Source organism: Punica granatum, chromosome 2 (assembly GCF_007655135.1).
Source record: "Punica granatum isolate Tunisia-2019 chromosome 2, ASM765513v2, whole genome shotgun sequence".
Classification (NCBI taxonomy): domain Eukaryota; kingdom Viridiplantae; phylum Streptophyta; class Magnoliopsida; order Myrtales; family Lythraceae; genus Punica; species Punica granatum.
In genome coordinates, this window is record NC_045128.1 from 37,764,608 (window position 1) to 37,790,284 (window position 25,677).

The 25,677-nt window shown below is 40.5% G+C and overlaps 4 protein-coding genes across 12 annotated transcripts; all 4 read left to right on the plus strand.

Moving 5' to 3' along the window:
- Positions 1-6,017: 6,017 nt before the first annotated feature.
- Positions 6,018-9,629, plus strand: LOC116195763 (B3 domain-containing protein Os01g0234100-like). Of its 5 annotated transcripts, XM_031525094.1 has the most exons (7): positions 6,327-6,658; positions 6,751-6,837; positions 7,136-7,191; positions 7,283-7,448; positions 7,555-7,761; positions 8,426-8,507; positions 8,622-9,629. In XM_031525094.1, exons 2-7 carry the CDS (start codon positions 6,817-6,819, stop codon positions 9,341-9,343), a joined length of 1,254 nt encoding a protein of 417 aa, XP_031380954.1. In that variant the 5' UTR covers positions 6,327-6,658; positions 6,751-6,816; the 3' UTR covers positions 9,344-9,629. The 5 variants fall into 5 exon arrangements, with proteins under 5 accessions (XP_031380956.1, XP_031380952.1, XP_031380954.1 ...); XM_031525096.1 differs by lacking the exons at positions 6,327-6,658; positions 6,751-6,837 and adding an exon at positions 6,018-6,311 and having other exon boundaries at positions 6,924-7,191; XM_031525092.1 differs by lacking the exons at positions 6,327-6,658; positions 6,751-6,837 and adding an exon at positions 6,018-6,311.
- A 1,095-nt stretch (positions 9,630-10,724) lies between these two features.
- Positions 10,725-13,854, plus strand: LOC116195765 (B3 domain-containing protein Os01g0234100-like). Of its 3 annotated transcripts, XM_031525098.1 has the most exons (7): positions 10,725-10,885; positions 10,978-11,064; positions 11,363-11,418; positions 11,508-11,673; positions 11,780-11,986; positions 12,651-12,732; positions 12,847-13,854. In XM_031525098.1, exons 2-7 carry the CDS (start codon positions 11,044-11,046, stop codon positions 13,566-13,568), a joined length of 1,254 nt encoding a protein of 417 aa, XP_031380958.1. In that variant the 5' UTR covers positions 10,725-10,885; positions 10,978-11,043; the 3' UTR covers positions 13,569-13,854. The 3 variants fall into 3 exon arrangements, with proteins under 3 accessions (XP_031380958.1, XP_031380959.1, XP_031380960.1); XM_031525099.1 differs by having other exon boundaries at positions 10,726-11,064; positions 11,151-11,418; XM_031525100.1 differs by lacking the exon at positions 10,978-11,064 and having other exon boundaries at positions 10,726-10,908.
- A 1,092-nt stretch (positions 13,855-14,946) lies between these two features.
- Positions 14,947-18,079, plus strand: LOC116197550 (B3 domain-containing protein Os01g0234100-like). Of its 3 annotated transcripts, XM_031527720.1 has the most exons (7): positions 14,947-15,108; positions 15,201-15,287; positions 15,586-15,641; positions 15,733-15,898; positions 16,005-16,211; positions 16,876-16,957; positions 17,072-18,079. In XM_031527720.1, exons 2-7 carry the CDS (start codon positions 15,267-15,269, stop codon positions 17,791-17,793), a joined length of 1,254 nt encoding a protein of 417 aa, XP_031383580.1. In that variant the 5' UTR covers positions 14,947-15,108; positions 15,201-15,266; the 3' UTR covers positions 17,794-18,079. The 3 variants fall into 3 exon arrangements, with proteins under 3 accessions (XP_031383580.1, XP_031383582.1, XP_031383581.1); XM_031527722.1 differs by lacking the exon at positions 15,201-15,287 and having other exon boundaries at positions 14,948-15,131; XM_031527721.1 differs by having other exon boundaries at positions 14,949-15,287; positions 15,374-15,641.
- A 2,423-nt stretch (positions 18,080-20,502) lies between these two features.
- Positions 20,503-25,677, plus strand: LOC116197183 (autophagy-related protein 2; the record flags this gene model as incomplete). The annotated part of the gene is given in 5 exon segments (XM_031527236.1): positions 20,503-21,057; positions 21,793-22,868; positions 23,484-23,632; positions 24,555-24,730; positions 24,846-25,677. Coding segments are annotated over 5 exon segments (2,437 nt in total), but the record flags the coding sequence as incomplete, so codon positions are not given.

Here is a 25,677-nt window from a genome sequence, read left to right on the forward strand (position 1 = left end):
CTGAGAAAATTCAATTTGTTTTTCTTCACATAGGTGTAGCGTGAGGCAACAAAGTTCGACCTGTTTGTCCTATGAAATAGATTCATTGGACCTGTTTCTCGAAAACATTTCCACTGATCAATGCTATTGGCATCAGATAAAGAGTTCTTAGCCTAAACGTAGTTGATTTAAGCCGGTGAATTTCAGTTGCGGAGACTGTGCAAGTCCAACGGAGTTGCATAACTTTCAATTACTACGATATATGCCTTATTCTACAGATACTCGGTTCAACTTAGAATTTTGTGCTGCATTATAATTTCTGTTGAGATACGTTATCCCACATGAAAAAATTAAGAAAGAAACCACGAGCTTATATGAGGCTTGGGTCCAGTAACCTATCAGTTTAAGTTTTTGGATTGCAGATGAGCTCAAGTCTGTGTAGGCCCAAATATAAATTTTACATGGTATCAAAGCGGGTTATGCTTCCGCGTGCTCGTGTGGGTTCACACCACACTATATTCAGTTTCGAGATAGCAAAAAGTGCGCCTCATGTTAATTGGGCCCAAGAGTGGCATGATCCAGTTTCGAGGTAGCTAAAGGTGTACCTCTAGTTAGGCCCGAGTGTGGAGCTCGATGCTAGTTTGATATTTGTCCCCCTTTGTATGAGCTCTTTTGCCCCCCTTGCACGAGCACGAAAGAGGATGCCTGGCTTGTGGTCAATTATTAAGGGCGGGTGTTTAAGGGCATGCGGCACGTGTTGACCACATGTTGCCATGTGAGGGCAGGTGTTGAGGTTGTGAGGGCGGGTGTTGAGATACGTTATCTCACATGGAAAAATTAAGAAAATAACCACAAGCTTATATGAGGTTTGTGTCTAGTAACTTATCAGCTTAAGCTTTTTGTTTTAGATGAGCTCAAGTTTGGGTAGGCCCAAGTTGAAAATTTACAATTTCTAATAGGCAAGATTTCATAATGCCCAGCTGCGGTACAACTTCCGAGCAGCATAAGCAGGGCATGCTGACTAAATTTGCAACGGTTAGACTCAAACTGTCATGCAGACAGTTCCATTGAGTCTCAACACAATTGCTGTCTCTGAAAATGAGCAAGACAAAGTTTACCACTTCGATCTCTGTGTTCAGGAGGCAGAGTTTCACTCTGAAGTAGCCACTGCACTGTGTAGTATTCGTTCAACTCTCTCCCCCGTTCGCAGATTGATTGACTGTTCTTGCTTCCCATTGATTCCACAAACAATTGATTCCCCCAGGATTCATTCTTCCCTGCTTGTCCAGTTCCTGAATACCCTGATCAGGAAGGAACCGGAGAGGAGCAGACCCGGTATTCGTACGTGTCTGACGCACATGGAGACGCTAGGATATCCCCAGACTGAGCAAGTGAGTGCTACTTTTCACTTTGTTCATAAGTTCACCCATGATTTCTCTAAGCGACGATTGCATGATTTGGTAGTCGCTGCCCCCTGAAATTTCAGCTCGTATAATGCACTGGTATTGTTTCGTATGTTCGGATTTCGCTTTCAGCACTCAGGGCTCTTTATCTGGTTTTAGGGAATTTGATCGTGATGAGTGCAGGCTGCAGGTGTGTTGAACAGGAAGAAGCTCTGTTCTGGTGGGACATGTAGAACTGGAAGCCTTCAGTTCCCGGATTTCTGGAAGCACAATAGCATCCAATTTCGAGGTAGGTTCTTATTCTAGGATTCGGAACGAACACAATTGTTGGAGGAAGTGCGGGGAGATTTATTGGGTCAAGATTTACTGAAAGCCCCTCTTGTCCAGGTCAGCGGATCGCCTGAATTTCGAACACTGGATGTCGCAGATCCTGCAGATGTTAAGAGTGCGTTTGGATTTAGAGTTGAGTTGAGTTTTAGTTTTAATTTGTTTGTAATGATTGTATTGTTGAAATATAAGAAAAAGTGTGAAAAAGTAATAAATAATAGAGAAAAAGTAATGATTGTATTGATGAATTGTGAAAAAGTAATGAATAGTTGAGAGAATCTAATATTAAAAATTGAATTGAATGGTTAAAAAAATTTTAAAAATGAAAAAAAGTAATGATTGTGATGTTGAATTGAAGATAAGTAGAGTAGAGTTGAGTTGAGTTAAAAATTTTTTAAAAAACAAACACGCCCAAGGTAGTCTAAGAAGACCTGATCCAGGTAAGAATTACTTGCGGTTTGGCAGCTAGGTTTGGATTAATGCTATCAACCGGTGCTCTATTAGACCTAGAATTCCAGGACAGCTTCGGAATGCTCCTAGCCATGATATCTCTTCCTTATCGACTACTTATCGACTACTGTAGGAAGATCCTCAAGGTCGGTACACAAAGGTTGGTACACACTTCACAGCAATGTTTCATGTAGAAGACGTCCTTCTCTAAAATTCCAGAAATGACCTGATATGGCAACCTCTATATTATCAAAGAATCGTTGTATCCTCAAAAATGACTAGTCACTATCAAACCGTGAAATGAGAGGTTAAACATGCATAAGCCGTGATTTGCTTCTCTAAATTCTTTGAGTTCGATGATGGCGAGGGTGAAGTTGGTTCTTTGCTGTCCTTGTGTGATTAGTCGTGGTTCAACTTTGTCTATCAAATGAAATTGCCAGTTTCTGTATAGATATTATGTACACTAAAGTATCGGCTTAAATTTGGAGCTCGAAACCGTTCATCTTGTGAATTTCTGTCGCTTCAGCCATCAACTTCATACTTTTTCCTGCATATGTTGCCATCTATGCTTGCCTCTTAGAAATTTTGCATCAAATCCTCAGCAGCTTTTTTCGTCAACTCCACAGGAGGCTGAAAGTTCAGTCCATAATCTCATATTCTCCAATTATGGCACATCACCTGATCCAGTTATTTTCGATCTTAGTGCCCTAACATGGCCCCACATGGTACTGACAGCACAGACTTAAGGATGTTTATGTGTTAAAATCATCAGCAGTGGAGAGGGCAGAGGAGTTCCAAACAAGTTTAGCCTCAGAGTTCCCCCAGTTATCTAGTTGCACAGAAACTGTTGGCTGATAATTCATTTGCCTTCAACAATGAAATTATTTTAAACCCATTCTATTTCAGTTTCTAGAATGACCTCTTATTATTTCTTCGTGAAACATTTAAACTCAACATGCGTCAGTGTAAAGCGTCTTTTTCTTTAGCAGATGATTACGGTGAAAACAAGAAGCCAATTATAGTAGACAAGACAGCACGGCACAGGAAAAGTTTATGACTAAGTGGGAATTGATCAAAGGCAACTGCAATAGTCTTCCAACTGGTTAGAACCTCCGATGTTTAAGGTAATCTTCCTCTCTGCTTCCCTTATATAATCAATCAAGTCTTGACTTAATTCCATTGCTATGTTAAGTTATCATTTTCCGAGAAATGATCCTTTTCCTTTTACTTCACTAATCAGGTAGTGTTTTGTTGGGTTACTTTTCTATGTGATTCATGCATTTAATGTTACATTTCCATAAACAATAACTGAAGGACCTTCTACTGTCACTGATAAAATGGAGTGATCCATTCTTAGTTGAGCTCTGATAACTGCTTACCTAAGCAAACAATTAAAAGAACAATTACCAAAACAGGAGAGAAAATGTTGTGTAAGAATTTTCTTTGGTGAAGCCCGAAAAAACTGTCACTGTAAAACTCTGGTTTCGTAGTTAAATTTTATAAGTAGGTTCATTTAGTTTTTAGAAATCGAATTCTAAGAGACCATCTTGGACATGAAATGTATATCCAGTTACAATTTACACTGTTAGAAAATACAGGAAGTAAATACAACCAGTTCACTGAAACAATTGCGATCAAGGTTTTATAGAAAAGGTATGTCCATAAAGTGCTAGAGCACATGTGCTTCCCTAACGTCCTATCTGCCTTAAGGTATTGGTGTTGATGTTAAAAATTTCTTTTATTTACATTATACACGGAGGGGCTTGCATGTGCATTTGATCTTTCCTCAGACTTTCCCTTCTTAGACACTTCCTAACTTGAACTGTTTGCATTCGCATTGATAAGTAGGTGTGCGACATTAGAGAATATGAATCATCCATAGTAGATGAGACCCCGTGCATGCACTACACAAATTGCTTCTTGTAAACCGTGACATAGCTTAATCCTAGTTCTCAGACTGTGCTGTACATCCATATTGACTTTTCCAGAGATGCCTACGGAAAACGACACAAGGAAAGTCATTCCATGTAAAACCCCGAGGTAGACCTCAAAACTTGTCCCCAAAAATAGGAGCTTGGAGGGTGCTAAAAGCTGAGGTTACAACTGTACAAGATCATCAGTCCAACAAAGTCATAAACAATCCCAATCTAGACACAGGAAGGAGACTCGAGAGGAACTCCAGAGTGACTTTGAAGTAGTGAAGACTTCTGGTAACTTCACTACCTTTGTGAATGGCACAGCTATTGGTTCCAAGGCCCAGCGATTGAAAAATTCAAGCTATGCGAAACCCAGAGCCCATTCCTCCATTAAAATCTTCTGAGAAGAAGCAGCACTAAAGTGCCCAATGGATGCCAAGATTGTCTCCCAGACAGATAAAGTCTGTACCCAAATAAAGCTTACAAGATTTTCCGGCCTCACAGGCAGAATATTATTGTGGAGAAGACTTTGGAGTGGCTGAACTTCTGGGCATGAGAATCAGATTTCAGAAAGCCCATGTTGGCAGACTTATGAATGTCACTTCAGATCTGAGAGCTTTAAGGACGCCTGAACCATAGTGTCTGTGAGCTAATACGAAGGAGGGATGAATACTGCTGAGGGGGTGGAGGTTTTGAAGCTGAAGAACTAGAAGCAAAGGCTCGATTCTGAGATCAAGGCTCTGACCGAGTGTTGTGAGGTACGACAATCTGTTCCAAAAAGAGGCTAGTGCCGCATGGCGAATAGGAAAATTTTGTCCGTGCTGCTGCTGCTGTTGATAGAAATGTATGTTCAAGAGAGGTAATACCATATGATAGAGAAAAAAAGATTGTTTTAGTTGTCTGCAATCGCACCATATTGGCCAAAAAAACAATGTCGTACAACATATTTGTGCGCTAACGATAATTTCACATTGCAAACGTTTCAGAATATTCCCATTCTGATAGAGATTGATTAGATTACGATTTTGAATCATTTGAAGCAGCTCCTGTTATTTGCTTTTTAGATCCTTCGTTTTGTATGAAAGCCTCATCATCAGTTTTAATCAGCTCAATCACAAATTTTGGTTGTTGTGCGTCCCACGTGATTGCTCAATAACCTTGTATGCTCGAATAATCAAGTCATTTCATTAACTGAAAACGGCCTATAGCGTTAAAACCTTCTCGCTCTAAAACAGGCTAGGAAATATATAAGAATAAGCCTAATTCCAGGAAACAGAACACCAGCATGAAACTGGGGATGGCATGTAGTCTGCAGGAGCTATGCAGGAATGCAACCAATTGATTTTGCTGCCATGAGATGATGCTATATCCAGAAGATAGCGATACCTGAGTGAAGCAGCACGACGCTACCTAACTTGACCAGACTAAGACGACCACACCACGAGCACCTAGATCCCTAAGTCGCCACTTGCTCGTCTCAGGGAGCAAGTAATGGTAGAAGTCCACTGCACAGAGAAGGCAGTAATGAGAAGGAGAAAGGGTCTCTCTTAGTAAGTGCTGAAGTCACCATCACAACGTTACCCTTAATCAATGTTCATAACTACTGGTGACGCGCCATTATTTTTTCTACTAGGATTATCATTATCAAATCCTCCCACTGCCATTGGTCCAGCTTACAAGCAAAATTAATTAACATGCCCATCCCGACTAACATTGTTTTCGCTCTCTAGAGGCGAGCAGTTATTCATAGCTCTCCACTTTCACGGGTGGAAAATATGCCGAGTTTCCTCCGACTTTTCTAAAAGCATAACATTCAACTGGACTACCATACCAGTGAGATTCTTTTTTTTTTTTTTTTTTTTGCCCTCTTGGAAGTAAAAAAGAATAACCTGAAAAAGAAAGGTCAATCGACGTCTCCTAGGAAAAGTGCTGTCGACCTCTGTGAAAATGGGGGGAGGACAAAGCACAAGACTTTGCTTGAGCGACCTGCGACTAGGATTGGTTGGTGCCCTTAAGGGAAGTAAACCTCACGCAGAGCATTTAAACCCTTCACAGAAAGATTAGGATTTTTCATTCACCCCTCTCCCTCGTCTCTTCTGGTCTCTTCTCTTCGGGGGGCTGTTCCAAGATTGAATCTTTCCGCTGGTGGGGCTGATTGATGGATTCCCTTCCGGACCCCAACCTGAACATGGCGCTGGTCGTCACGGAGAACGCCGAACCTCCTCAGGCTGAACAGGTGAGGGCCCCATCTGTGTTTCTTGCCTTCCGTGCACTGCCCATCGAGCTCGTCTTGGTCGGAGCTCTTCTAGGACTGATCGAACTTGTGGGGTTGAGCTCGTTGATGCCCTTTAGGAGTTCTAGGAAATGGCCCCATTTCGGGGCCTAGGTTTAGGTTGCAGCATTCTTGAATTCTGAACGCGAGGTAGCTTCTAGGACGCTGCTGTCTTCCTCTCCTAGTCCTGGAAGCCCTAATTGCTGTTCCAGGACAGCTCACGTTTTACTGAGCAACTGTCCCAGGAAGGCTACTACGGTGGCAATCTTTTATCCGGGAAGTCGCCCTTCGTCAGAGCTGAGCTTAATTCGGTTTGCAATTCAACCCAAAAACTGTAAGATTGGAATTCAGGGGACTGGTTTCGTTGATCAGTTTGCTCCTCTGCTGCTTTGTTGCATACCAGGTTAACTACAATGTAGTCGTTCTTCCTAGTTGAGCAGTAAACCCACCCACCCATACTTAGGCTTTAATGTATACTCTGAAATCCGAGGTTGGTAGCATCCTCATCTTTTTCTGTCCTCCATGGTGGATAGGTGCTTTCTTTGTCTGCTTGTCACATGATTTCTAAAATGACAGGTCAAATGCTGGAGCAGTTTAGCCCAAGATATATTGTCTTCTCGAGTGAAATCAGAACCAATTCTGACCTTTTGTTGATTCATTTGGAAAGCCAACAGGCTTTTATCTTCTGAGGAAATGAACTGCCATCAGATTTCTGGTCTTTCTTTGGTTGTTGCATCTGCCTATTTATCTTTAATCTATCGTATTGATCTGTTTCGTTGATTGGCAAGGACTTCTCGTCAATTCTTGAGCCTGTGTCATCTCCTACTCCACGGGAGTCTAAAAGGTTAGCATTCATTTCACTCTCTCTCATTGCCATGCTTATTTGATTCAGTTATATCCTGTCTCATTGCACCTGCATGCCTTGGTCTTTACAGGCAAAAGAGACTCATGGTCGATGATCTATATCACTATGACCATGTTGGAGTCAAATCTTCCACCATGGAGCGAGCAGAGGAGTTCACGAGAAGTCTCACTCCTCCTGGTTTGCCGACTTTTCTGAAGACTATGGTCCGGTCTAATGTTGCAACTGGATTTTGGCTGGTAACTGAATGGCTCTCTGTGCTTCAAAATGTGCCTATCAACTAAAATGTCTTGAATTGCTAGAAAAGACCCTTTTATGAGATATATTTACTTGTTGGTGGAACAGCATCTTCCAATGGGTTTCTGCAAAGCCCACATGCCTCGGCATAATTCAACTGTTATTTTGGAAGACGAGAATGGGGAAAAATACGAAGTGCATTATATCATGGACAAGACAGCGTTAAGTGCTGGATGGAAACTGTTCACGACTGCTCGGAAATTGGTGGAGGGCGATGTAGTTATCTTCCAGCTTGTTGAACCATGCAGGTTTAAGGTGATCTTCCTCCCCCGTGGAAAAATAATGATTGTTGCTGGGGTTTGGTATGTAGAACAATATCTCCTCATGTATAAGTCTTGTTTCTTAGGAAGTCATTAAATGGGGGGTAAGTATTATGTTTATTGAGTTAATGGACTAGATCTCCCTGCATCTCAATTCAGTCCGTCTTTTTCATGCGACATTTCAGACAAGATGTTCCTTTCAATAGAATCAACAGAATGGAAATGACCAACCCTTTAATATCAGCAGCAGAATGAGTTGACTTTTTATTAGTTTTGTTTCAGTAGGTAGATAGACTAGTCAAAGCTATGAGACATACAAAGATTGCCATTAGGTGGAAACTGGGCATAAGTGAAAAGCAACTGACAAGTTGGGAATGATTTGCTGATAACAGTGACAGAATTGCTGGAAAAAGGTTACGTTTAACGAACTGATAGTGCTTAAATTTATAAGTTTGATTGCTCTTGCTGTGTTACCTGCTTATATGGGAATAACATTATTCTGCTACAAGTTAAAACTTACATCAAAAGTGAGTTAAGGAATCAAAAGAACCATTTTACTGGAGCGATTAAAATTGAATGTTATATTCTTCTGTGATATGCTAAAGATTTTCCTTCATTGTGCACTCAACGATCCGCTTGCCTCGCTTTCCCCCATATAGGTGTACATTGTTAGAGCAGATGAAAAATCAGTAGCAGATGGGATGCCGGAACTAGATGCAAGCGCTGGACAAATTGCTCCTGGTATGTCTTTTCAGGTTACCTATTTTTTGAATTTTGACTCTGTCAACTGTCTTTGAGTGACCTATTTAACTTTCTAAGTTGGTCGATCATTTTGATTCCTGGAAATTCCTATAGCAAACGACGCCAAAAGGAAAGTTGTGCAGCACAGAGTTCGGAGGAGGAAATCGAAACCTTCAAGAAACAGAAGTCTGGTCGTGGCAGAAACTCAGATTACTTCTGCACAAGATAATGAGTCCAAGGAGGTCAGTGAGGATCCCAGTCTAGTCACTAATGAAGGGACTAGAATTTTAGCAAATTGCAGTCCTGATTTCGAAGAAGCAAAATCCACAGGCAACTTCACCATTCTTGTGAATAGCACGGCTATTGACTCAGAGCTTTCTGAAACTCAGAGGACAAAGTATTATGAGCTGTGCATGACCCAGAACTCGTATCTCCATGGAAATCTTCTCAAGAGCATTAGCCCTAAATTGGCAGCGGAAATAATATCCGAAACAGTGAATATTGCAGGCTTGATCAGAGCTTGCGATATTTCCACCTCAGAGGAAGAATATTCTGTATGGGACAAGACCCTGGAAGGGTTCGAGATGTTGGGCATGAGAGTTGGGTTCCTGAGAACCCGTCTGGGCCGGCTGAGGGAACTCGCTTCGGAGTTTCAGAAGTATAAAAATGTCGAAACCCAAAGAGAAATTGCAGAGCAGGAACTGAGGGCTATTAGAGAGGAGCTTTCCCAACTGAAGGAGCTGAGGAGTAGACTCGACTCCGAGATTGAGGCTCTGAAGGCGAGTGTTGAGAGGCATGAACATATCTTCCAACAGGAGGCCAGTGCCGCATGGTGAATTAGGAATTCGTATTTGTACCGTCTCGGGGAATTGGCTGTTACTTCTTTTTTCTTTTCTAATCTCTGGTAGTTAGAAGTTCTAGGGACTGTTCATTGTATGATCTTGTGAAAGGGATGGTGCTCTGTAATTTGGGAGAATAGGACTCTGTCTTGTATCCATGCGCAGCTATAAGCTGCCTCCGTATCCTGGTAAGCGATAACTGTTGAGTCTATCGACATGCTGCTTGCTGCAATGTTCTTCCGGAAGTAAAAAGTCGCACTGCATCAGAATTATTGTTTCCAAATCTAAGTTTTGAAATGTCAAATCCGAATTAAGTTTTGCATCGGATAAGAGCTCAGCTGTATATTCTGGTGCATGAAATTTTTCTTGCCAGGAATGGCATGCCTTTTATCGGCCATTCGGAATTGCATGAAATTCAGTCCATGAAGCTCTCGCCTAGGAAAAGAGGTGTGGCTAGGGAGTGGTTATGCTTGTTTCCCGGGAACAACCTTCCTATGCTTAAGCCAGCTAGTGCAAATGAGAGACTAATGATCACTTCCTACACGTCCATTTGGACGAGTTCCAACAATCTCAATTCATTCACTTCATCGTGTACTTTGTCTCACCGGCACTGGCTTTTGCAACTCCGTATCCCGAATTCATGGACGTAGGTCGGAATCGATAGAGAAGCAAGCCATTCAGGACCGCAGGTATCATAAATGGTCTATCTATCTGTATCTCTTGCTGCGTGGAGGCGTTGCCAGTGGAATTATCCCCTCTGTCTCGGCAGCAAAATCTCTTGCTGCTTCGCTCGTGTCTGCGAGTCTCGGGTGGGGGACCTATCCCTATTTCGCTTAAAATTTTTTTTTTAACTCAACTCAACTCACTTATCTTCAAAACACAATTATTACTTTTTTTTAAAAAAAAATTTAACTATTCAATTCAATTTTTAATATTAAATTCTTTCAACTATTCACTACTTTTTACATAATTCAACAACACAATCGTTACTTAATCATCACTTTTTCTCAACTATTCATTACTTTTTTATACTTTTTTCTCATAATTTAACGATACAATCATTACAAACTAATTAAAATTAAAACTCAACTCAACTCAACTCAACTCAAATACCGAACACATTCAGTACTCGCACCCTGACTCAGTTTATCATTTGGCAAATCCAGCTGATACGCTCAGCTCGAAGACAATTGGAGTTCGAGCATGAAAGCAGATGCAGTGACGTTCATGTTCGGGTTTGATTTGATAAGCTTTAGAGAATCCTTCAGGTGCAAGTATCTACTTTGATACTTTATTTAGGCTTTTAGTCCACTGCAAGTCTACTGTGAATACAACATGACAATTAGGCAGTCTGATTAAATATATATTTCTGATCAATTTGTCACCTTACTAGAAAAGATACCCTTTTTCGATTTTTTCTCTTGTCCTTTTTACTGGTGAAATATTGTATGGTCGGAGAGACCCTTGTCCCAGGAAGGCTACTACGGTGGCAATCTTTTATCCGGGAAGTCGCCCTTCGTCAGAGCTGAGCTTAATTCGGTTTGCAATTCAACCCAAAAACTGTAAGATTGGAATTCAGGGGACTGGTTTCGTTGATCAGTTTGCTCCTCTGCTGCTTTGTTGCATACCAGGTTAACTACAATGTAGTCGTTCTTCCTAGTTGAGCAGTAAACCCACCCACCCATACTTAGGCTTTAATGTATACTCTGAAATCCGAGGTTGGTAGCATCCTCATCTTTTTCTGTCCTCCATGGTGGATAGGTGCTTTCTTCGTCTGCTTGTCACATGATTTCTAAAATGACAGGTCAAATGCTGGAGCAGTTTAGCCCAAGATATATTGTCTTCTCGAGTGAAATCAGAACCAATTCTGACCTTTTGTTGATTCATTTGGAAAGCCAACAGGCTTTTATCTTCTGAGGAAATGAACTGCCATCAGATTTCTGGTCTTTCTTTGGTTGTTGCATCTGCCTATTTATCTTTAATCTATCGTATTGATCTGTTTCGTTGATTGGCAAGGACTTCTCGTCAATTCTTGAGCCTGTGTCATCTCCTACTCCACGGGAGTCTAAAAGGTTAGCATTCATTTCACTCTCTCATTGCCATGCTTATTTGATTCAGTTATATCCTGTCTCATTGCACCTGCATGCCTTGGTCTTTACAGGCAAAAGAGACTCATGGTCGATGATCTATATCACTATGACCATGTTGGAGTCAAATCTTCCACCATGGAGCGAGCAGAGGAGTTCACGAGAAGTCTCACTCCTCCTGGTTTGCAGACTTTTCTGAAGACTATGGTCCGGTCTAATGTTGCAACTGGATTTTGGCTGGTAACTGAATGGCTCTCTGTGCTTCAAAAAGTGCCTATCAACTAAAATGTCTTGAATTGCTAGAAAAGACCCTTTTATGAGATATATTTACTTGTTGGTGGAACAGCATCTTCCAATGGGTTTCTGCAAAGCCCACATGCCTCGGCATAATTCAACTGTTATTTTGGAAGACGAGAATGGGGAAAAATACGAAGTGCATTATATCATGGACAAGACAGCGTTAAGTGCTGGATGGAAACTGTTCACGACTGCTCGGAAATTGGTGGAGGGCGATGTAGTTATCTTCCAGCTTGTTGAACCATGCAGGTTTAAGGTGATCTTCCTCCCCCGTGGAAAAATAATGATTGTTGCTGGGGTTTGGTATGTAGAACAATATCTCCTCATGTATAAGTCTTGTTTCTTAGGAAGTCATTAAATGGGGGGTAAGTATTATGTTTATTGAGTTAATGGACTAGATCTCCCTGCATCTCAATTCAGTCCGTCTTTTTCATGCGACATTTCAGACAAGATGTTCCTTTCAATAGAATCAACAGAATGGAAATGACCAACCCTTTAATATCAGCAGCAGAATGAGTTGACTTTTTATTAGTTTTGTTTCAGTAGGTAGATAGACTAGTCAAAGCTATGAGACATACAAAGATTGCCATTAGGTGGAAACTGGGCATAAGTGAAAAGCAACTGACAAGTTGGGAATGATTTGCTGATAACAGTGACAGAATTGCTGGAAAAAGGTTACGTTTAACGAACTGATAGTGCTTAAATTTATAAGTTTGATTGCTCTTGCTGTGTTACCTGCTTATATGGGAATAACATTATTCTGCTACAAGTTAAAACTTACATCAAAAGTGAGTTAAGGAATCAAAAGAACCATTTTACTGGAGCGATTAAAATTGAATGTTATATTCTTCTGTGATATGCTAAAGATTTTCCTTCATTGTGCACTCAACGATCCGCTTGCCTCGCTTTCCCCCATATAGGTGTACATTGTTAGAGCAGATGAAAAATCAGTAGCAGATGGGATGCCGGAACTAGATGCAAGCGCTGGACAAATTGCTCCTGGTATGTCTTTTCAGGTTACCTATTTTTTGAATTTTGACTCTGTCAACTGTCTTTGAGTGACCTATTTAACTTTCTAAGTTGGTCGATCATTTTGATTCCTGGAAATTCCTATAGCAAACGACGCCAAAAGGAAAGTTGTGCAGCACAGAGTTCGGAGGAGGAAATCGAAACCTTCAAGAAACAGAAGTCTGGTCGTGGCAGAAACTCAGATTACTTCTGCACAAGATAATGAGTCCAAGGAGGTCAGTGAGGATCCCAGTCTAGTCACTAATGAAGGGACTAGAATTTTAGCAAATTGCAGTCCTGATTTCGAAGAAGCAAAATCCACAGGCAACTTCACCATTCTTGTGAATAGCACGGCTATTGACTCAGAGCTTTCTGAAACTCAGAGGACAAAGTATTATGAGCTGTGCATGACCCAGAACTCGTATCTCCATGGAAATCTTCTCAAGAGCATTAGCCCTAAATTGGCAGCGGAAATAATATCCGAAACAGTGAATATTGCAGGCTTGATCAGAGCTTGCGATATTTCCACCTCAGAGGAAGAATATTCTGTATGGGACAAGACCCTGGAAGGGTTCGAGATGTTGGGCATGAGAGTTGGGTTCCTGAGAACCCGTCTGGGCCGGCTGAGGGAACTCGCTTCGGAGTTTCAGAAGTATAAAAATGTCGAAACCCAAAGAGAAATTGCAGAGCAGGAACTGAGGGCTATTAGAGAGGAGCTTTCCCAACTGAAGGAGCTGAGGAGTAGACTCGACTCCGAGATTGAGGCTCTGAAGGCGAGTGTTGAGAGGCATGAACATATCTTCCAACAGGAGGCCAGTGCCGCATGGTGAATTAGGAATTCGTATTTGTACCGTCTCGGGGAATTGGCTGTTACTTCTTTTTTCTTTTCTAATCTCTGGTAGTTAGAAGTTCTAGGGACTGTTCATTGTATGATCTTGTGAAAGGGATGGTGCTCTGTAATTTGGGAGAATAGGACTCTGTCTTGTATCCATGCGCAGCTATAAGCTGCCTCCGTATCCTGGTAAGCGATAACTGTTGAGTCTATCGACATGCTGCTTGCTGCAATGTTCTTCCGGAAGTAAAAAGTCGCACTGCATCAGAATTATTGTTTCCAAATCTAAGTTTTGAAATGTCAAATCCGAATTAAGTTTTGCATCGGATAAGAGCTCAGCTGTATATTCTGGTGCATGAAATTTTTCTTGCCAGGAATGGCATGCCTTTTATCGGCCATTCGGAATTGCATGAAATTCAGTCCATGAAGCTCTCGCCTAGGAAAAGAGGTGTGGCTAGGGAGTGGTTATGCTTGTTTCCCGGGAACAACCTTCCTATGCTTAAGCCAGCTAGTGCAAATGAGAGACTAATGATCACTTCCTACACGTCCATTTGGACGAGTTCCAACAATCTCAATTCATTCAATTCATCGTGTACTTTGTCTCACCGGCACTGGCTTTTGCAACTCCGTATCCCGAATTCATGGACGTAGGTCGGAATCGATAGAGAAGCAAGCCATTCAGGACCGCAGGTATCATAAATGGTCTATCTATCTGTATCTCTTGCTGTGTGGAGGCGTTGCCAGTGGAATTATCCCCTCTGTCTCGGCAGCAAAATCTCTTGCTGCTTCGCTCGTGTCTGCGAGTCTCGGGTGGGGGACCTATCCCTATTTCGCTTAAAATTTTTTTTTAACTCAACTCAACTCACTTATCTTCAAAACACAATTATTACTTTTTTTTAAAAAAAATTTAACTATTCAATTCAATTTTTAATATTAAATTCTTTCAACTATTCACTACTTTTTACATAATTCAACAACACAATCGTTACTTAATCATCACTTTTTCTCAACTATTCATTACTTTTTTATACTTTTTTCTCATAATTTAACGATACAATCATTACAAACTAATTAAAATTAAAACTCAACTCAACTCAACTCAACTCAAATACCGAACACATTCAGTACTCGCACCCTGACTCAGTTTATCATTTGGCAAATCCAGCTGATACGCTCAGCTCGAAGACAATTGGAGTTCGAGCATGAAAGCAGATGCAGTGACGTTCATGTTCGGGTTTGATTTGATAAGCTTTAGAGAATCCTTCAGGTGCAAGTATCTACTTTGATACTTTATTTAGGCTTTTAGTCCACTGCAAGTCTACTGTGAATACAACATGACAATTAGGCAGTCTGATTAAATATATATTTCTGATCAATTTGTCACCTTACTAGAAAAGATACCCTTTTTCGATTTTTTCTCTTGTCCTTTTTACTGGTGAAATATTGTATGGTCGGAGAGACCCTTGTCCCAGGAAGGCTACTACGGTGGCAATCTTTTATCCGGGAAGTCGCCCTTCGTCAGAGCTGAGCTTAATTCGGTTTGCAATTCAACCCAAAAACTGTAAGATTGGAATTCAGGGGACTGGTTTCGTTGATCAGTTTGCTCCTCTGCTGCTTTGTTGCATACCAGGTTAACTACAATGTAGTCGTTCTTCCTAGTTGAGCAGTAAACCCACCCACCCATACTTAGGCTTTAATGTATACTCTGAAATCCGAGGTTGGTAGCATCCTCATCTTTTTCTGTCCTCCATGGTGGATAGGTGCTTTCTTTGTCTGCTTGTCACATGATTTCTAAAATGACAGGTCAAATGCTGGAGCAGTTTAGCCCAAGATATATTGTCTTCTCGAGTGAAATCAGAACCAATTCTGACCTTTTGTTGATTCATTTGGAAAGCCAACAGGCTTTTATCTTCTGAGGAAATGAACTGCCATCAGATTTCTGGTCTTTCTTTGGTTGTTGCATCTGCCTATTTATCTTTAATCTATCGTATTGATCTGTTTCGTTGATTGGCAAGGACTTCTCGTCAATTCTTGAGCCTGTGTCATCTCCTACTCCACGGGAGTCTAAAAGGTTAGCATTCATTTCACTCTCTCTCATTGCCATGCTTATTTGATTCAGTTATATCCTGTCTCATTGCACCTGCATGCCTTGGTCTTTACAGGCAAAAGAGACTCATGGTCGATGATCTATATCACTATGACCATGTTGGAGTCAAATCTTCCACCATGGAGCGAGCAGAGGAGTTCACGAGAAGTCTCACTCCTCCTGGTTTGCAGACTTTTCTGAAGACTATGGTCCGGTCTAATGTTGCAACTGGATTTTGGCTGGTAACTGAATGGCTCTCTGTGCTTCAAAAAGTGCCTATCAACTAAAATGTCTTGAATTGCTAGAAAAGACCCTTTTATGAGATATATTTACTTGTTGGTGGAACAGCATCTTCCAATGGGTTTCTGCAAAGCCCACATGCCTCGGCATAATTCAACTGTTATTTTGGAAGACGAGAATGGGGAAAAATACGAAGTGCATTATATCATGGACAAGACAGCGTTAAGTGCTGGATGGAAACTGTTCACGACTGCTCGGAAATTGGTGGAGGGCGATGTAGTTATCTTCCAGCTTGTTGAACCATGCAGGTTTAAGGTGATCTTCCTCCCCCGTGGAAAAATAATGATTGTTGCTGGGGTTTGGTATGTAGAACAATATCTCCTCATGTATAAGTCTTGTTTCTTAGGAAGTCATTAAATGGGGGGTAAGTATTATGTTTATTGAGTTAATGGACTAGATCTCCCTGCATCTCAATTCAGTCCGTCTTTTTCATGCGACATTTCAGACAAGATGTTCCTTTCAATAGAATCAACAGAATGGAAATGACCAACCCTTTAATATCAGCAGCAGAATGAGTTGACTTTTTATTAGTTTTGTTTCAGTAGGTAGATAGACTAGTCAAAGCTATGAGACATACAAAGATTGCCATTAGGTGGAAACTGGGCATAAGTGAAAAGCAACTGACAAGTTGGGAATGATTTGCTGATAACAGTGACAGAATTGCTGGAAAAAGGTTACGTTTAACGAACTGATAGTGCTTAAATTTATAAGTTTGATTGCTCTTGCTGTGTTACCTGCTTATATGGGAATAACATTATTCTGCTACAAGTTAAAACTTACATCAAAAGTGAGTTAAGGAATCAAAAGAACCATTTTACTGGAGCGATTAAAATTGAATGTTATATTCTTCTGTGATATGCTAAAGATTTTCCTTCATTGTGCACTCAACGATCCGCTTGCCTCGCTTTCCCCCATATAGGTGTACATTGTTAGAGCAGATGAAAAATCAGTAGCAGATGGGATGCCGGAACTAGATGCAAGCGCTGGACAAATTGCTCCTGGTATGTCTTTTCAGGTTACCTATTTTTTGAATTTTGACTCTGTCAACTGTCTTTGAGTGACCTATTTAACTTTCTAAGTTGGTCGATCATTTTGATTCCTGGAAATTCCTATAGCAAACGACGCCAAAAGGAAAGTTGTGCAGCACAGAGTTCGGAGGAGGAAATCGAAACCTTCAAGAAACAGAAGTCTGGTCGTGGCAGAAACTCAGATTACTTCTGCACAAGATAATGAGTCCAAGGAGGTCAGTGAGGATCCCAGTCTAGTCACTAATGAAGGGACTAGAATTTTAGCAAATTGCAGTCCTGATTTCGAAGAAGCAAAATCCACAGGCAACTTCACCATTCTTGTGAATAGCACGGCTATTGACTCAGAGCTTTCTGAAACTCAGAGGACAAAGTATTATGAGCTGTGCATGACCCAGAACTCGTATCTCCATGGAAATCTTCTCAAGAGCATTAGCCCTAAATTGGCAGCGGAAATAATATCCGAAACAGTGAATATTGCAGGCTTGATCAGAGCTTGCGATATTTCCACCTCAGAGGAAGAATATTCTGTATGGGACAAGACCCTGGAAGGGTTCGAGATGTTGGGCATGAGAGTTGGGTTCCTGAGAACCCGTCTGGGCCGGCTGAGGGAACTCGCTTCGGAGTTTCAGAAGTATAAAAATGTCGAAACCCAAAGAGAAATTGCAGAGCAGGAACTGAGGGCTATTAGAGAGGAGCTTTCCCAACTGAAGGAGCTGAGGAGTAGACTCGACTCCGAGATTGAGGCTCTGAAGGCGAGTGTTGAGAGGCATGAACATATCTTCCAACAGGAGGCCAGTGCCGCATGGTGAATTAGGAATTCGTATTTGTACCGTCTCGGGGAATTGGCTGTTACTTCTTTTTTCTTTTCTAATCTCTGGTAGTTAGAAGTTCTAGGGACTGTTCATTGTATGATCTTGTGAAAGGGATGGTGCTCTGTAATTTGGGAGAATAGGACTCTGTCTTGTATCCATGCGCAGCTATAAGCTGCCTCCGTATCCTGGTAAGCGATAACTGTTGAGTCTATCGACATGCTGCTTGCTGCAATGTTCTTCCGGAAGTAAAAAGTCGCACTGCATCAGAATTATTGTTTCCAAATCTAAGTTTTGAAATGTCAAATCCGAATTAAGTTTTGCATCGGATAAGAGCTCAGCTGTATATTCTGGTGCATGAAATTTTTCTTGCCAGGAATGGCATGCCTTTTATCGGCCATTCGGAATTGCATGAAATTCAGTCCATGAAGCTCTCGCCTAGGAAAAGAGGTGTGGCTAGGGAGTGGTTATGCTTGTTTCCCGGGAACAACCTTCCTATGCTTAAGCCAGCTAGTGCAAATGAGAGACTAATGATCACTTCCTACACGTCCATTTGGACGAGTTCCAACAATCTCAATTCATTCAATTCATCGTGTACTTTGTCTCACCGGCACTGGCTTTTGCAACTCCGTATCCCGAATTCATGGACGTAGGTCGGAATCGATAGAGAAGCAAGCCATTCAGGACCGCAGGTATCATAAATGGTCTATCTATCTGTATCTCTTGCTGTGTGGAGGCGTTGCCAGTGGAATTATCCCCTCTGTCTCGGCAGCAAAATCTCTTGCTGCTTCGCTCGTGTCTGCGAGTCTCGGGTGGGGGACCTATCCCTATTTCGCTTAAAATTTTTTTTTTAACTCAACTCAACTCACTTATCTTCAAAACACAATTATTACTTTTTTTTAAAAAAAAATTTAACTATTCAATTCAATTTTTAATATTAAATTCTTTCAACTATTCACTACTTTTTACATAATTCAACAACACAATCGTTACTTAATCATCACTTTTTCTCAACTATTCATTACTTTTTTATACTTTTTCTCATAATTTAACGATACAATCATTACAAACTAATTAAAATTAAAACTCAACTCAACTCAACTCAACTCAAATACCGAACACATTCAGTACTCGCACCCTGACTCAGTTTATCATTTGGCAAATCCAGCTGATACGCTCAGCTCGAAGACAATTGGAGTTCGAGCATGAAAGCAGATGCAGTGACGTTCATGTTCGGGTTTGATTTGATAAGCTTCAGAGAATCCTTCAGGTGCAAGTATCTACTTTGATACTTTATTTAGGCTTTTAGTCCACTGCAAGTCTACTGTGAATACAACATGACAATTAGGCAGTCTGATTAAATATATATTTCTGATTAATTTGTCACCTTACTAGAAAAGATACCCTTTTTCGATTTTTTCTCTTGTCCTTTTTACTGGTGAAATATTGTTTGGTCGGAGAGACCCTTGTCTTGCAAGGGACAATGATTTCTATCTATGAATACCATTGGAAAAAAATAAATTAAATTTGAAAAGATGTCTTAACTAAATTAGAGAGATCTTATTACTTCTTTTGGTCATCAAGATCTGGATATATATTATAAAAAATAAAAATAAAATCAGTATTGGTAAGATAATGATCAATTTGTACCTAAATTCACGTAATTATGGTCAATTTGATCCGTCCAACTATTAGCAAGACATGATGTTATACCTCATCGCCTTAGGAAAAGTAATTGAACACCAATTCTTTTGCTCGGATTTCGTTAGCTTGCTAATGGGAAAAGCTAGTGTCTAGGGGTGCAAGGGAAAACTTTTTGGCTGAAAACCCCCCCAAAAAAAGGAAAAAAAAAAACCAAACCGGAACAGTCGAAAACCAAAAAACTGTTACTGAATTTGGTCTTTTAAAAAAAAAAAATTATTCGTATTCGATTCTTGGGTTTCATGAAAATAGCCGACGGGAACCAACCCGAATTTATATGTAATTGATACTAGCAGTGACAATATTCATGTTATATTATTACAATTTATACCAATTAAATAAAATGAAAGATAAATAATACAGTCCATACTTTACAGTCTCCGCTTAAGATCATGAGATAAAAATTTTAATTTTGTTTCTATCATATATCACGCCACCTCCAAGTATATATTATGGTGAAATGTTTTCTTAATATTATTCATCGAGTACTTTAAATTTTTATTGTTGTTAGAAAAATTGGAATAAGATGTGTTCATATTAGGAATTTTTGTAATCTATAATCTTGTGTTACCCTGAGAACTCGACCCTGTAGTGGTCGGTTTTCCAGTGCGTTTCAAACTTACAGAAAGTCTGATAAAAAAAGACCCTCCTTTTTTTTTTTATGGAAAATACGAATCAAACCGCCCATTTACACCCATACCAGTGTCTAAACTAGTTCCGAGGATAATACCATTGAGATGTGAAAAATCATCGTTGCTTGTTGAGAAACGACGTTGTGATCTACCCAGGAAAGCTCCATGGAAAGGGTGAAATTGCACAAAATTGAAAATGCTGAGGAGCATCCGGAGAAACTCTGTAATGGAGGGAGCATTTCTAGACAGCACAGCACACGAACTATAGGGGGCAAAATTGAAAATTATCCCCAACAGATTATCTCTTAATCCCATAATTAATGAACTCGTTTAAATTTTGAAGCACAAGCCTAAACTATAAATAATCTTTTGCCGGGAGGAATCCAAAAAAGCCCGCAGAAAAGTTTTTTTTTTTTTCCGACACGGCACCTCCAAAAACAAAAAAGAAAGAAAAAAAAAGGAATCTTTCGTCAAACGACCGAACACGATCATCTGATCATATCAGAAAGCAGAGCATCGAACATCCGTTGTTTCTTCCAAACGGAATCCGTCGCCAAATCCAGCAATCGTCTCCTTCTCCTTCATGAAGGCTTGCCTTCCACTGCGAGCCTCCTCCCCTGCATGCCCCAAACCCTAAACCTTCATTCTCAGGAACCCTAGAGCCCCTCCCTTCGTCCGCCGCGCCGGGTGCTGGGATTGGGTGCTTGGTTGACTGGGGAGAGCGAGGATGTTCCCGTGGAGCATAGCGAAATCGGCCGAGGCCATGTTCTCGCGGTGGGCCGTGAAGAGGGTCTGCAAGTTCTTGCTGAAGAAGAAACTGGGGCAGTTCATCCTTGGGGATATTGATTTGGACCAGCTCGATGTGCAGCTCACTGAGGGCACAATTCAGCTCACTGATCTCGCCCTCAATGTCGATTTCCTTAACGATAAGGTACGTGTGATTTCATGTCCAGATGAGAGCTGAAGAAGAATGAGGCTCCTTTTTTTTTTTTATTTGACTGCTGGAGCTCCTCTTGTTGGTTTATTTAAGTGCCGCTTTGAAATCGCGAAAGCAGTTACGGAAGAGTTTCCATATGAGCAATTCTGAGTTGCCTAGTAACTTGAGCTATCTCTGCGTTGAGTAGAGGATCTCTTCTACTTGTGTCTTTTGAAGCCAAGTTTGGGTAGTTGAGCTTGTCATTTGTCTATATGATGGAGGTTGGACTAGAATCTCTATATTTAGAAGTTGCAAGATTGTTAATTATCTGGTCTTGGTGCTTCTCTTGTCATACAGACCCTCTAATGCTTTCTAAGGTTTCCTGAGTCATACATGGGGATGGTTATGGCTTCGCACCCCATGTCCCTCCCAGTTTGCTGTCAGTATGATGGGTCATCGGATGGTGCCACAAATTGACTTGTAATATTAGAATGACGCCTTACTACTTTTGAAGTGCTAAGTTAAAATGCCTTGGGCTGTTGGAACCTGTCCCAATGTACATTTCCTTAACGTTATATATGCATTGAACGCGATTCCTCATTCGGGAGTAAATGTGCGATCTCATGGCACAGGATCCTTTTCTTTTGCCTGGCTAGGCTCTTGACCGGAATATAATGCATCTTGCTGCCTTTTTATTTATTCTTTTGACTTCCACATCTTTTGACGTTTCCAAGCGCCCATGTTTTTCAGCTTAGCGAGGCAGCTTCTTTGTATATAAAAGAAGGATCTATTGGCTCGCTGTTAGTTAGAATGCCCTGGAAAGGTAAAGGCTGTCAGGTGGAGCTGGACGAATTTGAAGTCGTTCTTGCCCCTTGTGTACAATCCTCTTCTTCTAATAGAGATAAAACAGGGAATTTCTCCGCAGCTGCTAATCAGAGTATCAACCAAGGCCACGGGGAGCATGAGAAAGAGATGTTTGAGAATGTATCTACATCTCCTGGAGACCTACATGAAGGAGTGAAGATAATTGCGAAGATGGTGAAGTGGCTGCTGACGAGTTTCAATGTGAAGATTAAGAAATTGATTGTTGCATTTGATCCAGATTCACAGACAAGCACAAATGGATTTTTGAATCACAAGACTCTGGTTCTTCGGATCACAGAAATAGAATGTGGAACTTGTGGTTCTGAAAATGGTAATTTAGGAGGTGCTGAAGGAGGTGATAGCTTTCTTGGAATAAGTAGATTGACAAGCTATGTAACGTTTCAGGGAGCAGTTCTTGAGCTAATTCAAGTGGATGATGTTTCTAGGCAAACGGCTCTCAATATGACAGGAGCTGATTCTTTTGAAGCACCTTTAAATCTCTTTCCTGCTTCTGCTGGGAGCCGCATAATGACTGGAAATAGAGGTGGATTTTCAGGGAATCTTAAATTAAGTATTCCTTGGAAAAATGGTTCTTTGGACATTAGAAAGGTGGATGCAGAGGTTTCTATTGATCCCATAGAGTTGAGATTCCAACCCAGCACGATTAAATGGCTCTTATGTTTATGGGAAACTCTGAAGAATCTTGGTAAGGATGAAAAGTCCCATTTGCATATGAAGTCAAGTGACAATGTTCCATCTACTTCGAGCTCGCATCGCTCTTCACCAACATCAGTGTCTCCTGAAGATTCTGGGGATGACATAGTATTAATGCATGGTGGCTTGCCTGCTGAGCCTTCTTCATTGATGGGCCAAGAATCAGCTTATGACATGAAGTTACCTTGTGTTATATCAGACTGGGTGCCAGCTACTGTGAATAAGGATGAACCAGACTTTGGGGCAAGGTTAGTCCCTTCTTTTGCTGCTTAAAAAGTACTCTATGTAGTCCATAACTCCATCAAGTGAAAGTGATATGGTCTTTTCCTTATAAATGATTTATATGGCATGTGCTTTCTGGTTGCAAACATCCTGTCATCTTGCTAGCAACCTTTATGTTGTAGGAAGAGTTCTGGTTAAGTTCTACATTATCTGAACCTGACAGCTCCTGTTGTTATTTCATCTATTATTGATTTTATTTATTTATTTATTATTTACGTTTACCTCTGATGAATCCAAGACTCTTCCGGTGCCGATTTTATTCTTACTTCAGGCTATTACTTTGCCTTGAAAACTGTTCAAAGCATGAAGCGCTATCATGAAAGTTTTTCCTTTTCCTTATTTTTGGGATAATCTTTTCTTTTTAAAGGTTTAAATAATCTATTAGATTAGATTTTATTTTATTTTATTTTTTGGTGGACTTAGACATATCTGGGAATGTAAATGACGTATATCAAGCAAAAGATTGTGTGACAGAGCAATTATGTCTTCCTCTTTCTTTTCCTTGATTGGGATGGGGAAACTCTTTTCTTCCCTTCTCTTAATAGTTAATATTGATATTGATATTGAGTTGGTTATTGCAGCGTGGACCAATTTTTCGAATGTTTTGACGTGATGAGGAATTCTCAGTCAGCTATAGGTGCTAGTGGGATGTGGAACTGGACATGTTCTGTTTTTAGTGCTATAACTGCTGCATCCAGCCTAGCTTCTGGATCATTACATATCTCTTCTGGTAAGGATGTATTCCTATCTTGGGACTGCTGTTATATCAGATGCCATTTTTGTTTGAGTAATTGAGTTGGGTCAAAAATTTTTGTTTGCAAAAAGATTAATTATTGATTAGATTAATTATTTTATATATTTTCTGATAGACAGGGGAGGCACTTTCTTTTGCAATGTAACAATATTATGGATCATGATTTGTACATGGCCAGCATATATAGGTCAGAAAGTCACTTGAACAATACTTTTGGTAGAGTATAGCCGTTTCTTGATAGTGATAGAATTTGGTGAAATTAGAAATAGGAGGAAAGCTATATCAGTAGAATATAACTAGCATGAGTCACTGTGTTCTCTGTTAAGTGAAATGGGGTGATGGCATAACCTATCAAGGTGGTCAATACATATATTATCAGTGGACAAGACTAATAGGAAGTTCCATGTCATGTCGGTTGCAAATTTGGAAGTATCGTCAATATCTAAAACAAGCATCATGTGGTCTTACCTTATTTTTCAATGGAGATGCATGGCAACAAGATCCTTCACTCCATTTTCTGTAAGATATTAATCAGCATATTAATGCGCATTGCATGTTTTAATGAAGCATCAAAATCAAATTTTAAGACTGGTCACAATCAGGATCAGGATGTAAATCCATGATGAAATCCCTTTAACGTACATTCTTTGAGTTTCTTCTTTCTTTTTCTTGAATAGCTACTGTTACATGCTGTATAAACTTAATAAAGTTATGAAATAAATGCCTTATTAATAATTTGTGCTTCTTTGCATACGATAGTGTAACATCTCAATAGTTGAGTCTGTCAGTAGTATTCCACTAATTGGTGATAGTTTATCTTTTGAACACACTTAAGATCGTATGTGACTTTATTTATGAAAATGGCTGAAAAATTGATCCTGTTGTTTTCAATATACAGAACAACAGCATGTTGAGACCAACCTTAATACTGCCGTTGCGGGGATATCTTTGATCTTCTCCTTCCACGATGAAGACGAGCTGCATACCTCTGGTTTGCATTGTTACCAGGAGAAAATTGACTCCTATCTTCATTATATTGTTCTAGACAGCTCGGATATCCATCTTGCGTTGCAGGTAAAAATCTGGATTGTTGAAACCATGTTGGTTCTGCTGTAGAATTCTACTTAATGTACTTGTTAATCCTGTTTGATGTATGTAGACTAATTTAATCTATTTGAAAGATGAACAGGTATGCCCTCGAGAGTTGAAGTTTGAGGGAACAGTAAAGTGCATTGAATTAGAGCACTGCATAAGCCTTAGAGAAAATGGCTCGGACTTTGTTCATCAGCATGGCTTTCACGAATCTTCAGGTCAAACTGCTGCTATCAAGCAATTGCAAGATGAAGTTCAAAGGGCTCTTCCTCAGCGTGCCACATTTTTTGGGATCCCTGACCATAGACCCACTTCTACGTCTTCCCAAAAAGGTCCTATCAGAAATAAGGTTGATATAATCAGAATTGCGTTGCTGAAAACGTCAGGTGGCCTCAATTGCCAATTTACTGTAAAATCTGGCTTGCAGAATGATATGTCAGATGGAGCAATCTCATTCTCAGTGAAACTTCCACCATTTGTTTTCTGGGTTGACTTCAGTTTGATGATCAAATTGTTCACTTTCATGGAGAAAGTTCAGGGTTTTGCTGAATCAAGTGATGCAGGGGTTAGAAGTTTATGCAAAGTGAAGCAACCATCACATGAGAATGCTAAAAGAGTTCCTGCTCGCCCCCAAAGAGGCAATTCTGAAACTCGTTTTATGGCCTTATCTTCCGAGGAAAGACTACGAGGTACTATATCTGTCCCCCATGGAAGGGTATTATTATGTTTCCCTTTTCATGCCGAGGATGATCTCTTGGGCTACTCAACCTGCAATGAATTTATCGCTCTCGATTTCTGTTCCCCTTTGAGCACGAGCAAGGACAAGAGTTGCCCCTTTCCAGATGCCGATGTGGAGAAGAGATTTTCTGTCAGAAGTACAAGGTCTTTATATCTGAACTTTGGAAACCTTGACGTATATTTAGTCAGAA